Source organism: Ascaphus truei, chromosome 3 (genome assembly GCF_040206685.1).
Source record: "Ascaphus truei isolate aAscTru1 chromosome 3, aAscTru1.hap1, whole genome shotgun sequence".
NCBI lineage: Eukaryota > Metazoa > Chordata > Amphibia > Anura > Ascaphidae > Ascaphus > Ascaphus truei.
In genome coordinates, this window is record NC_134485.1 from 355,626,174 (window position 1) to 355,644,473 (window position 18,300).

At 48.7% G+C, this 18,300-nt stretch overlaps 1 protein-coding gene across 5 annotated transcripts in view; it reads left to right on the forward strand.

Moving 5' to 3' along the window:
* FAM124A (family with sequence similarity 124 member A) overlaps nucleotides 1-15,861 on the forward strand; it is a 96,674-nt gene extending 80,813 nt beyond the window's left edge. For 4 of the 5 annotated variants that reach the window (XM_075591983.1, XM_075591985.1, XM_075591982.1 and 1 more), the window contains one exon: nucleotides 14,314-15,861. In XM_075591983.1, the coding sequence (XP_075448098.1) occupies nucleotides 14,314-15,090 (777 nt within the window). In that variant the 3' untranslated portion in view covers nucleotides 15,091-15,861. Of the gene's footprint in view, nucleotides 1-2,690; nucleotides 3,092-14,313 lie in introns of those variants that run through there. The other variant, XM_075591986.1, reaches the window with a different exon arrangement.
* The last annotated feature ends 2,439 nt before the right edge of the window (nucleotides 15,862-18,300 follow it).

Consider the following 18,300-nt stretch of genomic DNA (forward strand, 5'->3'; position numbering starts at 1 on the left):
TACACTGTATCTGAGTGCTGCTGTGTGCTGCTGCTGGAGAATAAAGAGACATTGCTGCTTTTACAAAAGGCTTGTGTGTGTGTGAGACTAAAATCTCTCGCCCTGAGGCAAAGGGCTCTCTGGAAGGATTTCACCCTACATCCTAAGTGCTTACCAGAAATGGAGGCGCTGCACCGTTGCTAAACAAGATGAAGGCATTAACCCTAGAAGCCTGTCCCTGTTATCCCCTATACCATCGCAGGAGACTCAGGCCCTCCTGTTCCTCACAGGTACGCACCACCAAAGACACGTAGCCAACCCTCACTACACCCTAGGGGTCCGATCTGCGACCGAGGGGGGTGGGGGGAACATGGGTTACATTTGGAGGCCAGCTGCTGAGATCCAGAACAGGACAGGCTTTCAGCGAAGCAGAGCTGAAAGAGTAAAGTGCACCTTCCATGCAAGTGCTGTAGAGAGTAAGGCATATATGCATACCAGGGGTAGTCAGGGGAGCGTGGGCTCTTGCACAGTATGCCCTGGGTGCCCTAAGAGGGTGTTGTAAGATGGGTGTGGAGCTATAGCTGTCCTAGTCCCTTGAGGCAGATAGTGTGAGGCAACTGGGGGGGTTAGCCTGTTAACTTGTCCAGGGACCATGGCCCAGGGCCCGCACTTTGAGTGGCCAAAAGTAGGAGACGCCCGTACTTGGGGAGATGCCCGGTACACTAGCCAGCACCCACATAAAACACACCACAGAGTACTTGCAGGAACCGTGAGCGAGTGTGGTGTACAGAGAAAGAGTTCTGCCTAGCCTGGGGTATGCCACATCATATCAGTGGGTGAAGGCAATCAGAGAAAGCATGGAGAGAGCATTCAGTGAACAGTGTGAGAACAGTCAGTATCTAGGAACGAGTTATGCACAAGACACTGAGAATAGTGAACTCATACATTTGGAGGGCTCATTAAAGATGGCGGCCGTCACTACATGTGCTCCGCGGAGCAAGAAAGAGTTAAAAATGGCGACAGCAGTGCCATCCACAGCTCAGCAGCTAGCAGCCGTCCCAAAATGGCGACTCCCGCCAATCCTGGATCGCGCACGTGAAGCGTGCAATGAGACTGTGAGAGAAATGTGGCGGGAGATGTGCAGGGGTTTTTCGCCAAACCCAGATCCCCTGCAAAAGGAGCAGCGCGAAAGCCCACCCACCTGTGCTGTGACTGGCCGACAGACAAGGCCACGTCACACTGAGAGAGAGAGAGTGCCCCTCCTCTTGTTTCCACCAGAGGGAGGTGGCACTGCAAGAGCCAATCGGAGTTGTCCTCCCCAGAGAAAGGAGGGACAGGAAGTGAGGGCGAGGAACTTCACTTTTGTCTGGCATTCAAAGAGCAAGGAGCTAACCAGCTGAACTGTTCCACCCCTGAGCAAACAATGTCAAAACTAAATATGACCACCTTCCAGTTCCCAGGAGGCTTCCTGGTAGTAGAGCTCGACGGCCAAGAGTACCTCCTGTGCCTGTGCATACAATGCAGGACACCCGGACCGGCCCCAAGCACGAAAGCACGATGCCCTCAATGTGGCACGTTCTACCTGTGGCCTACCGAGCCATGGCCTATGCTAAAGACGCCACGAAGTGCCTCGCCAGGAACCCTAACGGAGGCGGCGGACGAGGCTGCCCTAGTTCCCTGCATCACCGCAGAGGTGGGAACCAAGGCCCAGCCAACTACAGAGCCGAGAGACGTCCCAGCGGAGAAGAGCGCAACCGCAGTGGAGGTACCGGAGCGGGCCCGTTTCGTACCACTACCCACTGGCGGTGCGGCGAAAGACCCAGGTGACTCCCTAGCGGAGGATCCGAGCAAGTCGTCTTCGGAGGAAGAAGATTGCGTCCCATCGGTGGCGATGCGCCTACCGGCGAACCACCCCAGCTGTAAGAAAGATGGCGGTCCACTTACCGGAGAGAGGGAGCAGACGAGTCCGGACACCCCCCGACAGCGAGCGCTGGTGCGGCCTGAGGCCCGTAGCAGTCCCACGGCCGTGGTGACTCCCAGTGCGGCGGAGACGGGATCCGAGATGGCTCCGGAGGAACCAGAGATCACCAGCCAGCAGCGGAGCAGTAAGGAGACACCCCCACCCCCTTACTCCCGCCAGGCGAAGACGGAACCTGCAGAGGGCGAGAGAGGCTTGCGGCCTACCTGCCCGTCCGCGGACCGGATGATCCACCACCGCCTCTTCCGGTCCTCGACGCACTTCCGTTGCGAGATCACGGAGCAGATGGAGAGTCCGCGGGCACCAGCGATGACATCACTTCCGGTTCCGGCTGGCACGGAGGCCCGGCGGCCATATTTGCGGCAAGAGGAGCAGCCATGGCAGCTGCACTGGCCACACTCGAACGCCACGGCGTTCACAGAGGAGCACGAAGCACGCCGGGGAGGGAGAGCAGAAAGATGCCCACTGGTTGCGGCATTGCCCGACTGATAGACGCTTTTGCGGACATTGCTGCTGCCCCAGTCCCTACCCCTAGCGCCATTGCCCCAGCCACTGCCACTGCCCCGTCACGAGTCATGACACCAGGGCCTAGCGGGGATAAGTTAAGCAAAAACCCCAAATATTCTAAAGATTGGATGGATTGGGAATTGAGTGACGAAGGATCGGATGGGGAAGTACCATATGACAATGTGATTCGTGTGTCTAACCCTATATCCTTTTCTCCTGTGTCTAGAGGGAGGACCCGAGGGTCCCATACTACTGTGGAGGAAGGGCCTGTGAGCAAAGTGGTCCATAAAATGAACCCCACCATCTACACCGATACAAGAGGTAGACGCAGAGGCTCGCACTCTACTGAGGCGGTCACGTCAGGTGTGTCATCACAAACAGAGTCAGAGACAGGTACTTCCAGTGCAGTGTCAGAGTACGAGCACCGTGACAAGTGGTGGGCACCCCTGTTTACTGGGTACCACAAAGGTATGGACCGTACAAGGTTCCTGCTAATCAGGAACAACATAGTCGACCATTGGTGGGCGGTAGGTGTCTTTTCTCCCCAGGAGGTGGCGGATGAGTTAGAGCATAGATACCAGGAGATAGAGCAGAAGAACATCCTTCCTAAAGGGGCTGCCATATTGTACGATGATATTGCCCCAGAGGAGCCTGAGTTTTGGGTACTGCCAAGCAGGGCAGGATTACCGTAAACTTACCAAGGTGAGCCTAGCAGACAGGGCCATAGAGGCTAGGTATAGACAATCACACGGATATGAGTTCCCCTATGTGCCTGAGCCAATAATGTACGAGATAGAGGAGCAGAGAGATAGCTGGCTCAGGGAGGCAGTGATGGAGTACTTGCGAACGAGGTTCGGGAAGGCAGGCTATCACAATGAAGACAAAATAAGTGATGTAGTCCGAGCCTGGAGTGTTGGGAGATGTATATACATGCACAGTGTGGTGTATCGGCCAGGGTCTGGGTCGATACAGCCATACTATATAACAGTAACAGATCATAATGGGCGGGAAGTACGGAAGCCTGACCTGAGACACTATTATTAGTTGGTTCTCCATGTTGGGAGTAACCGTGTACTGTTTGTTTTACGCCATCTGGGTGGATGGTCTGCGTGTCAACACTAACTATCATGTGTTTGTTTCCCAGGTTGTTCACCTGCAGAAGGGTGCTGCTAAAGTTAGGTACAAGTGGGGACCATTGGATTCCACCTGAGGGAAAGTGTAGCCCTGGTAAGATTTTGGGCTATATATCATTCGCCTACTGGTGTAAGTCCTGCTAAGGGCAGGCCGCCAGTAGTTATCATGGGTTTCCCCCGCTTCAAGCCCTGCCTTGATTGGTGGAGGTAGGCCCCCTGACTCTGTGTGGAAGGCAAGAGACACAGGGGAGGGGCCTGCTGACATCATGAGGGGTGGGGCTGTCTAAATTTAGTTGCCTGTTCCTGTCAGTGGCAGTTAGTTGGTGTTGGAGTGACTGACCAGAGAGTCAGTATTAGAGTGAGACCTGTTATAGGAGTGAGGCCTGCCCTGGGATCAGAGGCAGGAGAATGCAGGCGTATATTGGAGGAGAAGCTAAGGCCAGACGTTAGAGCTGAGAGCCGATAGTGTGGTGGACCAATACCCCTCACCCTGCTCAGGGGATGAGGGGAAAAGCTAGCCTCACCTCGAGGTCTGCACCTTGGGGTGGGTGTCGGGAGGATTGGAGCTCCATACAGCCCATCCTGAAGGGGTACAGCCTGGATGAGAAGGAGAGGAGGAAGACCCTGTACACTGTATCTGAGTGCTGCTGTGTGCTGCTGCTGGAGAATAAAGAGACATTGCTGCTTTTACAAAAGACTTGTGTGTGTGAGACTGAAATCTCTCGCCCTGAGGCAAAGGGTTCTCTGGAAGGATTACACCCTACATCCTAAGGGCTTACCAGAGATGGAGGCGCTGCACCGTTGCTAAAGAAGATGAAGGCATTAACCCCAGAAGCCTATCCCTGTTATCCCCTATACTATCGCGGGAGACTCAGACCCTCCTGTTCCACACAGGTACGCACCACCAAAAGACACGTAGCCAGCCCTCACTACACCCTGGGGGTCCGATCTGTGACCGGGGGGGGGGGGAACATGGGTTACATATATATATGTGTATGTGTATATATATATATATATGGATATGTGTGTGTATGTGTATATATATATACAGTGTTCGACAATTATATACATTTACTCGCCCGGGGCGGGTGGATTTAACCCCCGGGCGAGTAAATATTGGCCCAAGCAGCACACATGTGTTTTTTTAAATATCCAGCGCTCGCGCTGCTGCTTTTCCCGCGCTCGCGCTGGAGAAAAAAAAAATAAGCCGGAGGCGGGTTCATGTTGTTGGGGGAGATTACCCCGCCTCCGGCTCTCTGAGCAGTGGCCTCCCTCCTCAGCGCTTCCACTCCTCCCCCTTCCGGCAGCCAGCCCTTCTACGCCTGTCTGCCTCAGGCCCCTGCAGGGCCATCTGTCGCCCCCCCCCCTCCCTCCCATCGGGCCATCTGTCACCCCCCCCCTCCCACCCATTGGGCCATCCTCCCACCCATCGGGCCATCCGCCCCCCCCTCCCATCGGGCCATCCGCCCCCCCCCTCCCATCGGGCCATCCGCCCCCCCCCTCCCATCGGGCCATCCGCCCCCCCCTCCCATCGGGCCATGCGCCCCCCCCTCCCATCGGGCCATCCACCCCCCCCCCCCTCCCATCGGGCCATCCGCCCCCCCTCCCATCGGGCCATCCGCCCCCCTCGTATCGGGCCATCCGCCCCCCCCCTCCCATCGGGCAATCCATCAGCCCTGCTCTTCTCCTGCTCTGATGGCCAGCTCAGATGTTAGCAGGGGAAATCCCCTAACCGGAGCTACTCCCTGCTCTAAGCAGGGGAAATCCCCTAACCGGAGCTACTCCCTGCTCTAAGCCTGCTCTAAGCAGGGGAAATCCCTCACCCGGTGCTGCCCCCGCTGCCATGTGCGACCCCTCCTGCCGTGTGGGGGGCCCACTGCCGTGCAGGTGAGTGTTTGTGTGTGTGTGTGTGTGTGTGTGTGTGAGTGAGTGACAGACTGTGTGTGTGTGTGTGTGTGTGTGTGTGTGTGTGTGTGTGTGTGTGTGTGTGTGTCTGAGTGAGTGTGTGTCTGTGAGTGTGTCACCCTCTCTCTCCCTCTCCCTGTGTCACCCTCTCCCTGTGTCACCCTCTCCCTGTGTCACCCTCTCCCTCTCCTTGTGTCACCCTCTCCTTGTGTCACCCTCTCCCTGTGTCACCCTCTCCGTGTCACCCTCTCCCTGTGTCACCCGCTCCCTGTGTCTCCCTCTCCCTGTGTCACCCTCTCCCTGTGTCACCCTCTCCCTCTCCCTGTGTCACCCTCTCCCTCTCCCTGTGTCACCCTCTCCCTCTCCCTGTGTCACCCTCTCCCTGTGTCACCCTCCCTCTCCCTGTGTCACCCTCCCTCTCCCAGTGTCACCCTCCCTCTCCCTGTGTCACCACCCTCTCCCTGTTTCACCCACCCTCTCCCTCTCCCTGTGTCACCCTTTCCCCGTGTCACCCTTTCCCTGTGTCACCCTCTCCCTGTGTCACCCTCTCCCTGTGTCACCCTCTCCCTGTGTCACCCTCTCCCTGTGTCACCCTCTCCCTGTGTCACCCTCTCTCTGTGTCAACCTCTCTCTGTGTCACCCTCTCCCTGTGTCACCCTCTCCCTGTGTCACCCTTTCCCTGTGTCACCCTCTCCCTCTCCTTGTGTCACCCTCTCCTTGTGTCACCCTCTCCCTGTGTCACCCTCTCCGTGTCACCCTCTCCCTGTGTCACCCGCTCCCTGTGTCACCCTCTCCCTCTCCCTGTGTCACCCGCTCCCTGTGTCACCCTCTCCTCTCCCTGTGTCACCCTCTCCCTCTCCCTGTGTCACCCTCTCCCTCTCCCTGTGTCACCCTCCCTCTCCCTCTGTCACCCTCCCTCTCCCAGTGTCACCCTCCCTCTCCCAGTGTCACCCTCCCTCTCCCAGTGTCACCCTCCCTCTCCCTGTGTCACCACCCTCTCCCTGTTTCACCCACCCTCTCCCTCTCCCTGTGTCACCCTTTCCCTGTGTCACCCTTTCCCTGTGTCACCCTCTCCCTGTGTCACCCTCTCCCTGTGTCACCCTCTCCCTCTCCCTGTGTCACCCCCTCCCTCTCCCTGTGTCACCCTCCCTCTCCCTGTGTCACCCTCCCTCTCCCTGTGTCACCCACCCTCTCCCTCTCCCTGTGTCACCCTCTCACTGTGTCCCCCTCTCCCTGTGTCACCCTCTCCCTCTCCCTGTGTCACCCTCCCTCTCCCTGTGTCACCCTCCCCCTCTCCCTGTCACCCTCCCTCTCTCCCTGTCACCCTCCCTCTCCCTGTGTCACCCACCCTCTCCCTGTGTCACCCACCCTCTCCCTGTGTCACCCACCCTCTCCCTCTCCCTGTGTCACCCTCTCCCTGTGTCACCCTCTCCCTCTCCCTGTGTCACCCCCTCCCTCTCCCTGTGTCACCCTCCCTCTCCCTGTGTCACCCTCCCTCTCCCTGTGTCACCCTCCCTCTCCCTGTGTCACCCTCTCCCTCTCCCTGTGTCTCCCTCTCCGTGTCACCCTGTCCCGCTCCCTGTCACCCTCCCTCTCCGTGTCACCCTCTCCCTGTGTGACCCACCCTCTCCGTCTCCCTGTGTCACCCTCTCCCTGTGTCGCCCTCTCTCTGTCACCCTCTCCCTCTTTCTGTCACCCTTTCTGTCACCCTCTCCCTCTCTGTCACCCTATCCCTCTTTCTGTCACCCTCTCCCTCTCTGTCACCCTATCCCTCCCTCTCCCTGTGTCACCCTCCCTCTCCCTGTGTCACCCTCCCTCTCCCTGTCACCCTCCCTCTCCCTGTGTCACCCTCCCCCTCTCCCTGTCACCCTCCCTCTCTCCCTGTCACCCTCCCTCTCCCTGTCACCCTCCCTCTCCCTGTGTCACCCACCCTCTCCCTGTGTCACCCACCCTCTCCCTGTGTCACCCACCCTCTCCCTGTGTCACCCACCCTCTCCCTGTGTCACCCTCCCTCTCCCTGTGTCACCCTCCCTCTCCCTGTGTCACCCTCCCTCTCCCTGTCACCCTTTCCCTGTGTCACCCTCTCCCTGTGTCACCCTCTCCCTGTGTCACCCTCCCTCTCCCTGTGTCACCCTCCCTCTCCCTGTGTCACCCTCCCTCTCCCTGTGTCACCCTCCCTCTCCCTGTGTCACCCTCCCTGTGTCACCCTCCCTCTCCCTGTGTCACCCTCTCTCTGTGTCACCCTCTCCCTCTCCTTGTGTCACCCTCTCCCTGTGTCACCCTCTCACCCTCTCCCTGTGTCACCCTCTCCCTGTGTTACCCTCTCCCTGTGTCACCCTGTCCCGCTCCCTGTTACCCTCCCTCTCCGTGTCACCCTCTCCCTGTGTGACCCACCCTCTCCGTCTCCCTGTGTCGCCCTCTCCCTCTCTCTGTCGCCCTCTCCCCCTCTCTGTCGCCCTCTCCCTCTCTCTGTCGCCCTCTCCCTCTCTCTGTCACCCTCTCCCTCTCCCTGTCACCCTCTCCCTCTCTCTGTCACCCTCTCCCTCTCTCTGTCACCCTCTCCCTCTCTCTGTCACCCTCTCCCTCTCTCTGTCACCCTCTCCCTCTCTCTGTCACCCTCTCCCTCTCTCTGTCACCCTCTCCCTCTCTCTGTCACCCTCTCCCTCTCTCTCTCTGTCTCCCTCTCTCTGTCTCCCTCTCTCTGTCTCTGTCTCCCTCTCTCTGTCGCACTCTCTTCTTCGCTCTCTCTGTCGCACTCTCTCTTTGTCTCTCATTCTCTGTGTGTGTATCTCTCATTCTCTCTCTTTCTCCGTGTTTCTCTCTTTCTCTCTCTTTCTCTGTGTGTCTCTCTTTCTCTCTGTGTGTGTGTGTGGGTGTGCCGCTCTCTGTGTGTGTGTGTCTGTCTGTCTGTCTCTCTCTGTCTCTCTCTGTGAAACGCCGACGTCCAGACACTGGTTAAGGACTTCAGGAAACTAGTCATTCACATCTGGCTTTTATTTCTAGATCCGACATTGACACACACACACACACACACACGTCTAATTGTAGTATAATGTAATACAATAAATACATTTATGTCAAAAATGAATGTTGTTCTGACTAGGAATTTATTAAATGTATTTTATTTATATATTTTATTTTAAAGCGGGGTTGGGGGTGGGACTAGGGGCGGAGTTGAGGGGCGGGACTAGGGGCGGAGTTGGGGGCGGAGTTGGGGGCGGGACTAGGTGGCGAGTAGATTTTTTGGTTGGGCGAGTAGATTTTTGGGTGATTTGTCGAACACTGTATATATATATATATATATATATATATATATATATATATATATATATATATATATATATATAAAACATAATACTGAGTTAAGTTATGGTGAGTAAAAAAAGTGACAAAAACCCTCCACAGGAAAGCAAATATGCAATTGCATATGTATGTATGTATGTATGTGTATGTATATATATATATATATATATATATATATATATATATATATATATATATATATATACAGTGGTTGACAAATCACCAAAAAAATCTACTCGCCACACAAAAAAATCTACTCGCCACCTAGTACCAAACGTGTACTGCTTGGGCCAATATTTACTCGCCCGGGGGTTAAATCCACTCGCCCGGGGCGAGCAAATGTATAGGTTTGTCGAACACTGTATATATATATATATGTATGTATGTATATATATATATATATATGTATATATATATATATATGTATATATATATCATTATTTTTTTTAGAGAGAGAGAGATGGATAGATATACCGTATTTCCTCGATTCTGACGCACCCTTCATTTAATAAAAATAAAAAAATTGGGGGAAAAAACAAAACTCTGCACAACAGTACACTACACTACACCTTTTCTCCTCGGCACTACAAGCAGGATCCTGCTCAGTACTATGGGAGCTAGATACTTACATTGTGTCCTGGGCGCTCCCTCTGCACCTACTCATCTTCCACCTACCATCCACTCACCACTGTGTGTGTGTGTGTGTGTGTGTGTGTGTGTGTGTGTGTGTGTGTGTGTGTGTGTGTGTGTGTGTGTGTGTGTGTGTGTGTGTGTGTGTGTGTGTGTGTGTGTGTGTGTGTGTGTGTGTGTGTGTGTTTTTAAAGTGCCATGACGAATGACGAATGCTGCTGAGATATTGCTAGGCAAGAAGAGGTTTGGTTTAATTCTGTATTTATTGGAAAAAATTTTGTATGACTTCTCTTGCATCTTATCAAGTAGCTTTACTTCTACTAGAGGCATATATTACAATAATTTGATTATTGCCTTTTCAATGATACATTATTTTGGCACTAATGAATTCATCACATTGCATCTTTCGATTATTAAAAAAGAACGCTCATAAATATTGCAACAATCAATAATGTATTACTAGCACTTTGTAAGACATGTTTATTAACACTATACTATTGCACTTGTGTTAGCTATAAATACAATATGGACTACAGATAACACATTGCATCCTATTTAACTGAATACTGAAAGGTGTCTCCTGGCGGAGCACTGATTAGTAAATACTGTATGGCCAAATGTAGCAAGCTTAATTTTTGCCACGTTAATTGAACATGTTCATTTTGAGCATATCAATCTATCACAAGGCTTGAGCGCCCCAAATAAACGTGAATTAAAAGATTATTTAGTAGGTGTCATAGAGCAGTTGCAATGATCATATATTGTAAGTGGCAAGTATAATATTCTGCAACTGTGCAATTGGGGGGGACAGGGTGAGAAGTTGTTTGTATATAAAAAAAAAAAAGTGTGTGTGCCGAGCATGCACATTTTAAGTGAAACTTATGTCTTTTGTCACTGTTTTGTCACGGAAATTGTATTTGTAATGGTGATGTTTTTAATTCAAAATCAAAACACAATTTCAGTGTCAAAACGCAATGAAGTTTGACTTAGAACACGTGCTTTAGCTATTTGCACTTCTATATTTATAATAACTGTGAATTCCTTGTGTGTGTCAGTCAGTCAGTTTGTGGGTGTGTGTGTGTGTGTGTGTCAGTCATTCAGTGTGTGTCAGTGGGTGTGTGGGTGTCAGTCTGTGTATGTGTGTGTGTGTCAGTCTGTGTGGGTGGGTGTGTCAGTCTGTGTGGGTGGGTGTGTCAGTCTGTGTGTGTCAGTCTCTTCACTCCCCCACCCCCAGCGGAGCTGCAGACACAGCCGTGTGTGCTGGTGCCTTCTGCCGGAGCAGCACTCCCCGCGGCAGAGGTGCGGAGTCACGGGGGGGGGGGGTCTGTCTGAGTGCCCCGGAGCAGCCCACACACTCTCCCCCGGCAGAGCTGTGTCCTGCTCGGTGGAGGTACGGGGACACGGGGGTGCTCGGCGACTCACTGGGGGGGAGGGATGCGGAGCTGCAGGGGACACAGCGCGCTCCATCCCCCCGTTACCGAATTGGAGTAGCCCCCCTCCCTCTCTCCTCCCCCCGCCAGAGCCACAACGCCCGGATCTCAGGGAGAGGTGTGTGTGTCTGAGTGTCCGTCCTGCGGTGACTCCTGGTGGAAGCTGGCAACACTGACAGCCTCTTCTGCCAGAAGTGATGTCACTTGTCACCACTGACTTCCGCCTCAATCAACTGCATTCACGCAGCTAAAGAAGTTTCACTTCAAAAACAAGTGAGGTGGTGTAAACTCGTCTGACTTCTTCATCTTCATCCACTGTGATTGACTCCCACAGCCACCAATCCGCTCAAACTCATGCAAAAGCCATTATGGCAGCCACTCCCTGCTGTTATCTCAAGAGAAGAAGACGCTTTGCAGACTAGATTTAGGTATTTAGGAAATGCATTGCGCGTCGGTATCATTATACAGGCATACCCCGGTTTAAGGACACTCACTTTAAGTACACTCGCGAGTAAGGACATATCGTCCAATAGGCAAACGGCAGCTCACGCATGCGCCTGTCAGCACGTCCTGAACAGCAATACTGGCTCCCTACCTGTACCGAAGGTGTGCGCAAGCGGGGAGACTATAGAGCCTGTTACAAATGCATTATTTACATCAGTTATGCACGTATATGTCGATTGCAGTACACTACATGCATCGATCAGTGGATAAAAGGTAGTGTTTCACTTTAAGTACATTTTCGCTTTACATACATGCTCTGGACCCATTGCGTACGTTAATGCGGGGTATGCCTGTACAGTGCTATATGTTTCCTTCGATTTGGCCAAACTTTTCCCCTATGTGCTGCTATAAGCATTTTATTTATTTTTTATGTACATATATTATATGGTGCCTTACTATTCAAAATGATAGCACCATCTACTGGAAATCATACAGGCGTACAGCTGTTTTCAAATTGTCCAGAGAAATATTTATTTTTGAAATAACTTTGTTGTCTCGCTAGTAATAGTTTTCATCTTGCTACTGTTTTGTTTTTTCAAATGAAAATCTCCTTCGTGCTTCTTTATTTCCTCACAATTTTATTGTACCTTTTTTATTCCTTTCACTGCCATACAGGCTCCTATGACAGCAAAGGGTTCAAGAATCCTTAACCGCGCCACTTACCTTTTGAAGTGAAACTTCTTTGCTGGCACTTACAGAGTTTTGATAGGAAAAATCCCTTGTGTTGTAACAAAATTCCATAACTGAATGGTTGGCTGGTTTATATAATGAATAAGAGTCAACGGTTTGCAGATTTATAAAAGCATTTGTACAAATATGCGCACACAGCTGTGGGACAACTTTGCACATTTCTAGTTAGTGTTAACCCTGAAGATGCTGTGACTAGGACCCTACTTTTCATAATGTTGAATATGATAAGCCTAACTAACTTTAAATGAAGATGATTAAACCGTTTTCTGCTAAGATATAAATGACTGATAATAGTAGGGTGTTTTTTTGTTGTTGTTGCATAGGATAGCAGATTGGTCTGTAACATTGCACGTGCCACCTAACATTGACAGGAATTGCCACTGTTCGTATTTAATAGTTTCAGACCGAAATAATGCAGATAATGTCTTATTTATATATCTGATATACTGGGCAATTATCAACTCCCAAGCCATGTTGTAATCCTATAGGAAGATGCAGGACCACCGGCAGACTCCCTCCCCCCCAACCCCCTTCTCACTCAATCCCACTCCCTCACTCCCCTCCCCCTCCTCACACATTTCCTCCTCCTCCCCTGGCCCCACCCACACACACACACTTTCCCTCAATACCCATACAATTCCGCCCCACATAATTACCCCCCCCCTCCCAAATACAGACACCATTACATACCCCCCAAATACAGATACCACTACACCCCCTCACAGACACCACTACCCCTCCAAATACAGACACTACACCTCCCTCCAGATACAAACACCACTACACACACACACACACCTAGATACAAACCCCACCCCCAGATACAATTACTACTACCCCCCTAGATACAATTAATAATACCCCCCTCCCCCCGACCCCAGATACAATTACCACTTACCTCTGGTTGCCGTTGTTGCCAGGCCCCGGCTCTCTCCAGTATCCGCCTGCATCTTCCAACACCGGGCCTCCCGGTCTCCCACGCCGGGCCTGCCTCTCTCTCGCGCCAGTGTGCCCTGGAAGCTGGGCTCGTCTTCCAGCGTGCACCAGCAGAGAAGAGAGGCCTGGCGTGGGAAGAGGCAGGCAGCAACCCCCCTGCTGGCAGCCCTGGGAAACTGCATACAAATTGTGAAGAATCTTCATAGATGCTACAATGAAAATGTTAATTAAAACGTACACTTTACCTTGGATATTTGCTTATATCATTGCTCCTATGGAACAAAAAAAACTGACAGTAAAATGTATTTCAAACATTTTGATTACGGAAATCACGTGGTCAAGTTTTTTTTTTCGTTGTGTTTTAAATTGTATAGAAAAGTTGAATGCAAAGACAATGATAGAGATTAGAACCTAAAGGAATGGCTACAGCAGAATCTCATACAAGTTGTTACCTAATCACAAACTACTTCAGTTAGCGAGTTAAATGGTAATCTGCCAGATACAATTAAGACAGCGGTGCGCAAAGGGGGGGGCGCTGGATTTGTCTGGGGGGCGCAGGCGTTTGCAGAGGCCCTTAAATTCTTCCCCGAGGCATTTAAATTAAATGCCGGGGGATCGCGGGAGGCCTCTGCAACTCTAAAACTTACCTGGACTCTGTCGGCGTCACTCGTGTCCATGGCAAGCGCTGCGGGTCACGTGACCAATGACGCCGCGCGAGGTAAGGAGGGGGGGGCTGAGAACGGAGAGGAGCAGGCAGGGGGGGCGCAGCAAAAAAAAGTTTGTGCGCCCCTGCATTAAGATGCAAGGTTCTCAATAAATGTAGACATTTGTGGAGCTTTGTTTATATACACATTTTACATGTACTCTGAACTGGTGTAATGTTCCACTGTGGGGCTATAATGTAAAATACAGATAATAAAATAGCATATGTAATCAAGTAAGAAAGAAAATCTTCTGATATTTTCAGCCACAAAAGTTACTATTGAAAATTGGCTCGATTTTATAGTCGTACTGGCTAGAATACTGGCTGTATTAAGCTGAAAAATATAAAGTTCAAATACGGGGCATCAGATGTAATAAACATGCATATATCATTGGCTAACATTCATAGAGAGGCTGCTAGACAATTAATGTATACTGTGTAATTAGTCAGTAGCATAAATAACTACATAACTATGGCACAGCTGATCATTCTGGGATATCCGTTTTGAAGGCTCTTTTGAATATCTTTGTAAGTTATACTCCATATGTGTATACTTTGCTATTTCAGTGCATTGTTACAAAACCTGACTGTTATATTTTTATGTTCTTCTTGCAGCAGGTACACCATCTGACCAGAAAAACGGTCTGGAAGCATCCAAACTACCGATCAAGAAATTCAGCCGTGGCGCCACAAATCAGCTTCATTCCGCGCAGCAACAGATCAAAAACGGACAAAACCAAGACATATTTCAGCAATGGTCGAGGTCCGTGTTTTGGCGTGTCTCAGCAAGACTTGACAAATGATGAAAGGGACATTATTCAAAGCTCGAAGGGTACTAGTGGGACCCCACAGTTATTTCAACGAAGCAAGTCTTTGTTTTGTTTACCAACATTGAACTCCTTTGCATCTTGCGAATCTTTTCCCTTAAGTGAACCACCTCATTTTCATGGTAAAGAACCACCAACATATCAGGCATCAGTATGGAGGGGCAGTCCCAGGATCAACATTGATGACCTTGAAGGGGTTCAGGAGACAGATGTTGACACAGGGATGAAGCTCTCCTGTTCAGACCTTTCCGTTGTATCTGCCCATTCACCTCTAAATGAGTTGTGCAGTGACTTAGAAGCTTCACTTCCTTCTGATAAAGAAGCCGACTCACACAAAGATGCAGTATCTGCAAGGAATAAGCTCCATGAGCTTTCACGTGAGTCATTAAACTCTGTCTCTGAAAGGTCTTCCTGCTCTGTAATGTCTTCTTCAGTTTTCTCCAATGCTTCAGGATCAAGTTCTCTGACACAGAAAGAAATTGTCGACCATTATAGGAATACCATGGAAATTACCAAGCACGTGACAGAATCTCTGAGCAATGAAGATGAAGAATTTTATATCTGATCTTTCACTTGGCTAAATTTCGCAGTGGCATATGAGTATAAATCTGTATCTTCGTGATACACACTGGGTTTGGATTTTAAAATGGTTAATCTGTACCAGTTTCCCAGAACACTTTGCATCATTACCAACCAATGCATTGCTTGAGTAGATATTTGAATTGCAATCAGAAATACAATTTATATTGTATTGATTGTAGATAATGGCATCTAATTGGGGGGGAAAATATCTACGAGAAATAATTTTACATTAACACGAACTCTTAAAAATAAGTTTCATTATTTAAGTTATTTTGACCCTTCTTACAACTCATTTAGGCCGCTAATGAGTATGGAGGACATAGGGGACCTGAACCCACTCAAATGTCACAGGAAGTGCCTGTTGTGCCTTATAGTAAAGCCATGTTAATTGCGTGATTACAATTTAAAGGTAAACCTTGAGAGACAAATGAGAAGACGAGGGCGGACAGTTTTCCATTGCCTTATTGGTGTCTGAAAAATGTTTATCTGTAAGATTTTTATGTAAAGATTCCTACAGCTAATATGAAGACATGTAATATACTAATACAGATTGACATTCATTCCTGAGTATGGTCCTATTCCTATATGGTGTGAAGTTAAATTACAGTTCTGCAAAACTGCAGTATTAATCTAGTACATTTCAAATATAAAGTGAATGCATAAATCACTCAATCTATGAAGGCTTTTGTCACATATTGCAAAACTGGAGTAACTAAAAAAAATTACTAACAAAAATAAAATGATAATATCTTAAGTATGTGAATGTGGTGGAATTATTTTTGTTTGCTCTAGGTCAGAGTTGGGCAACCTATTTTTCAATGTAGCCACAGGTGTGGTGAATGAGAAGTGAAAATCGCCACACCATGCTTTTAGTTTACTTGCATCACTACAAATTTTAGCTCCCATTAAAAAATAACAGTTCAAGGTCGGGTCTAGACTCCAACTGAAGGCAGAGGGGAGTATTGGATGGCTGTGCTGCGTCAATGACTCATTCAGAAAGCGGAAACCAGCACACGCCGCCTGGAAAAAGTTTAGGAGTTGGCAAACTCAAATTCGCCACACTTTCATGGCCAATTCGCCACTTGTGGCGATTGGCGACAGGGTTGCCCATCTCGGTGCTAGGTTGTCTTAGTTGTTGACACTTTCCTGTTAAAGGGACAGTCCCATGTAGCATTATATACTAACATTACAGTGCATTCATTGCAATATCTTTCAGTTCCTAATTCATCTTTTAAGATATATTTGTTAGCTGAGCACTTGTAGGCCTGAAATCCCAATTGGAAAAAGTCCAATAACAAATATCGCAGAATATATCATTCAAGCTGCTTCTGTGTGTTCATGCCTAATGGAGGAAATAGGACAGCAAAAGTGTTACACCCTTACCACTTCACTTTGTAGAAAGTCACCCTGGGCTGCCCGTTTAGCCCTTTTTGCCAAGCCTTGCGTTGTTGCAGACCCCTCTGTCAGGGAAAGTGGTAAACACTCAAAACTTTTAATCCAAAAATATAAGCAAGCTACAACTGGCAACTGAGCATTTTGATAAGGACACAGGGCCTGAATTTGTGTTCGCCTCGTAAATTCTGCCGTCCTAATTACAAAAAACTGTGTTTTCTCACTCGTTTCCTCAGGAAAAGGTGGCTGTACAGTGTCACTAAACTTGGCAGCCCACTTATAAATATTCAAATATTAACCATGTACAGTGTCGGGTAAACAAGGTGGATGCTTCACTTTGATCTCCATAAAATTAAAATGGGGAATGTAGTATTGTATTAAGGAATGGGTTGACAATCTCCATGCAAGCTTAGGGAGATTCAAAAAATACACACATTGGAAGGCGAAATATTGGACTTTGGCCATTTTTCCCCCATGTTAAATGTATTTCTATAGAATTTCGCAAACTCCTATATTTATCTTACATGAAACAGTGAAATATCATTAAAACATGGTTAATTACTTATAAATAATGATGGTACCTCAATGGACACGTGTGGAAATATTGGCAATACAGAGTTATAGATTGGACAAACATAAACCTGCTCTTTCAATAATTATGTAAAAAGTACTATTTGTGTACTAATTTGCTAATCTGCAGAATTCAAAGTCTTAGGCTGCGCTTATAGTGCCTGGCAACGGCGACGCGACTTCGCTCCAAAACAAATACACTGATTCCGTTGCACGCGCTTATAGTAAGCGCAACGGCGACGGAGCGACCAAAACTTTTGAAGCTGGGTAAATTTTATTTTTTTAGAGACAGTCGCCACATGTGACTGTCTCTAAAACCAATCAGAGAGCTCTGCACGCCGCCTTCATGACGTCACTGGCCTTGTCGCCAGCGATGTAGCTTAAAACTAAAGTTTAACTTTCGCTAGTGGCTACGGCGACGGGTGAAGTCATCGGTCGCGTCGCCGGCACTATAAGTGCGGCCTTTGGTTGTAATACCTTCACAGTACACTTGAAAATCAAAAAAGGCTATGAGTATATAAAGCTCTGTACGCTATAATTTCATCTATGAACAACTCTATAAATATTATTTATAGGGGATGGGATCTATGATGGTTCCTGATAAAATATCAGAACCTACAAGTCTATTGAGTTTAAATCAAATGTATGCAGTCTCCTATACACAACTAAGTATTGAGTACCCTAATAAAAGTCAGTCACAGTTGAATTTGCTGGATTTGGGGTTTTATCTGAATTTACAATCTGAAATTGCTTAATATTGATGGGATAGCTAGAGCTGTGGAGACGTCATTGTAGGGTAGGGGAAATGAGACTCCACAGTTGAAGGGTACATTTGGATACTCCACATTATATACAGTAGCTATGCTAATTGGTTTTATTCATCTCACTTCGACCTGTGCCCCACAAGAGAAGTCTGATTTGAATGCATAAAACTATTTAATGCAAAAATCCACCACAAAAACGAAAATAAAGTTAGGTTATATGTTCTTCATATATATATATATATATATATATATATATAGATATATATATATATCTATCTATATATATATAGATAGATATATATATATATCTATATATATAATGTGGGGTGTTGCTAATAGAGCAGAAAAAAGAACGTCACCATGGCAAAATAAATTAAATATAATTATTTTATGGTGAGTACCTGTAGATGGGATTGCTGAGTTATAACAGCTGAAATGCACAGTTATTGTAATTCTCTCCTCTAAAT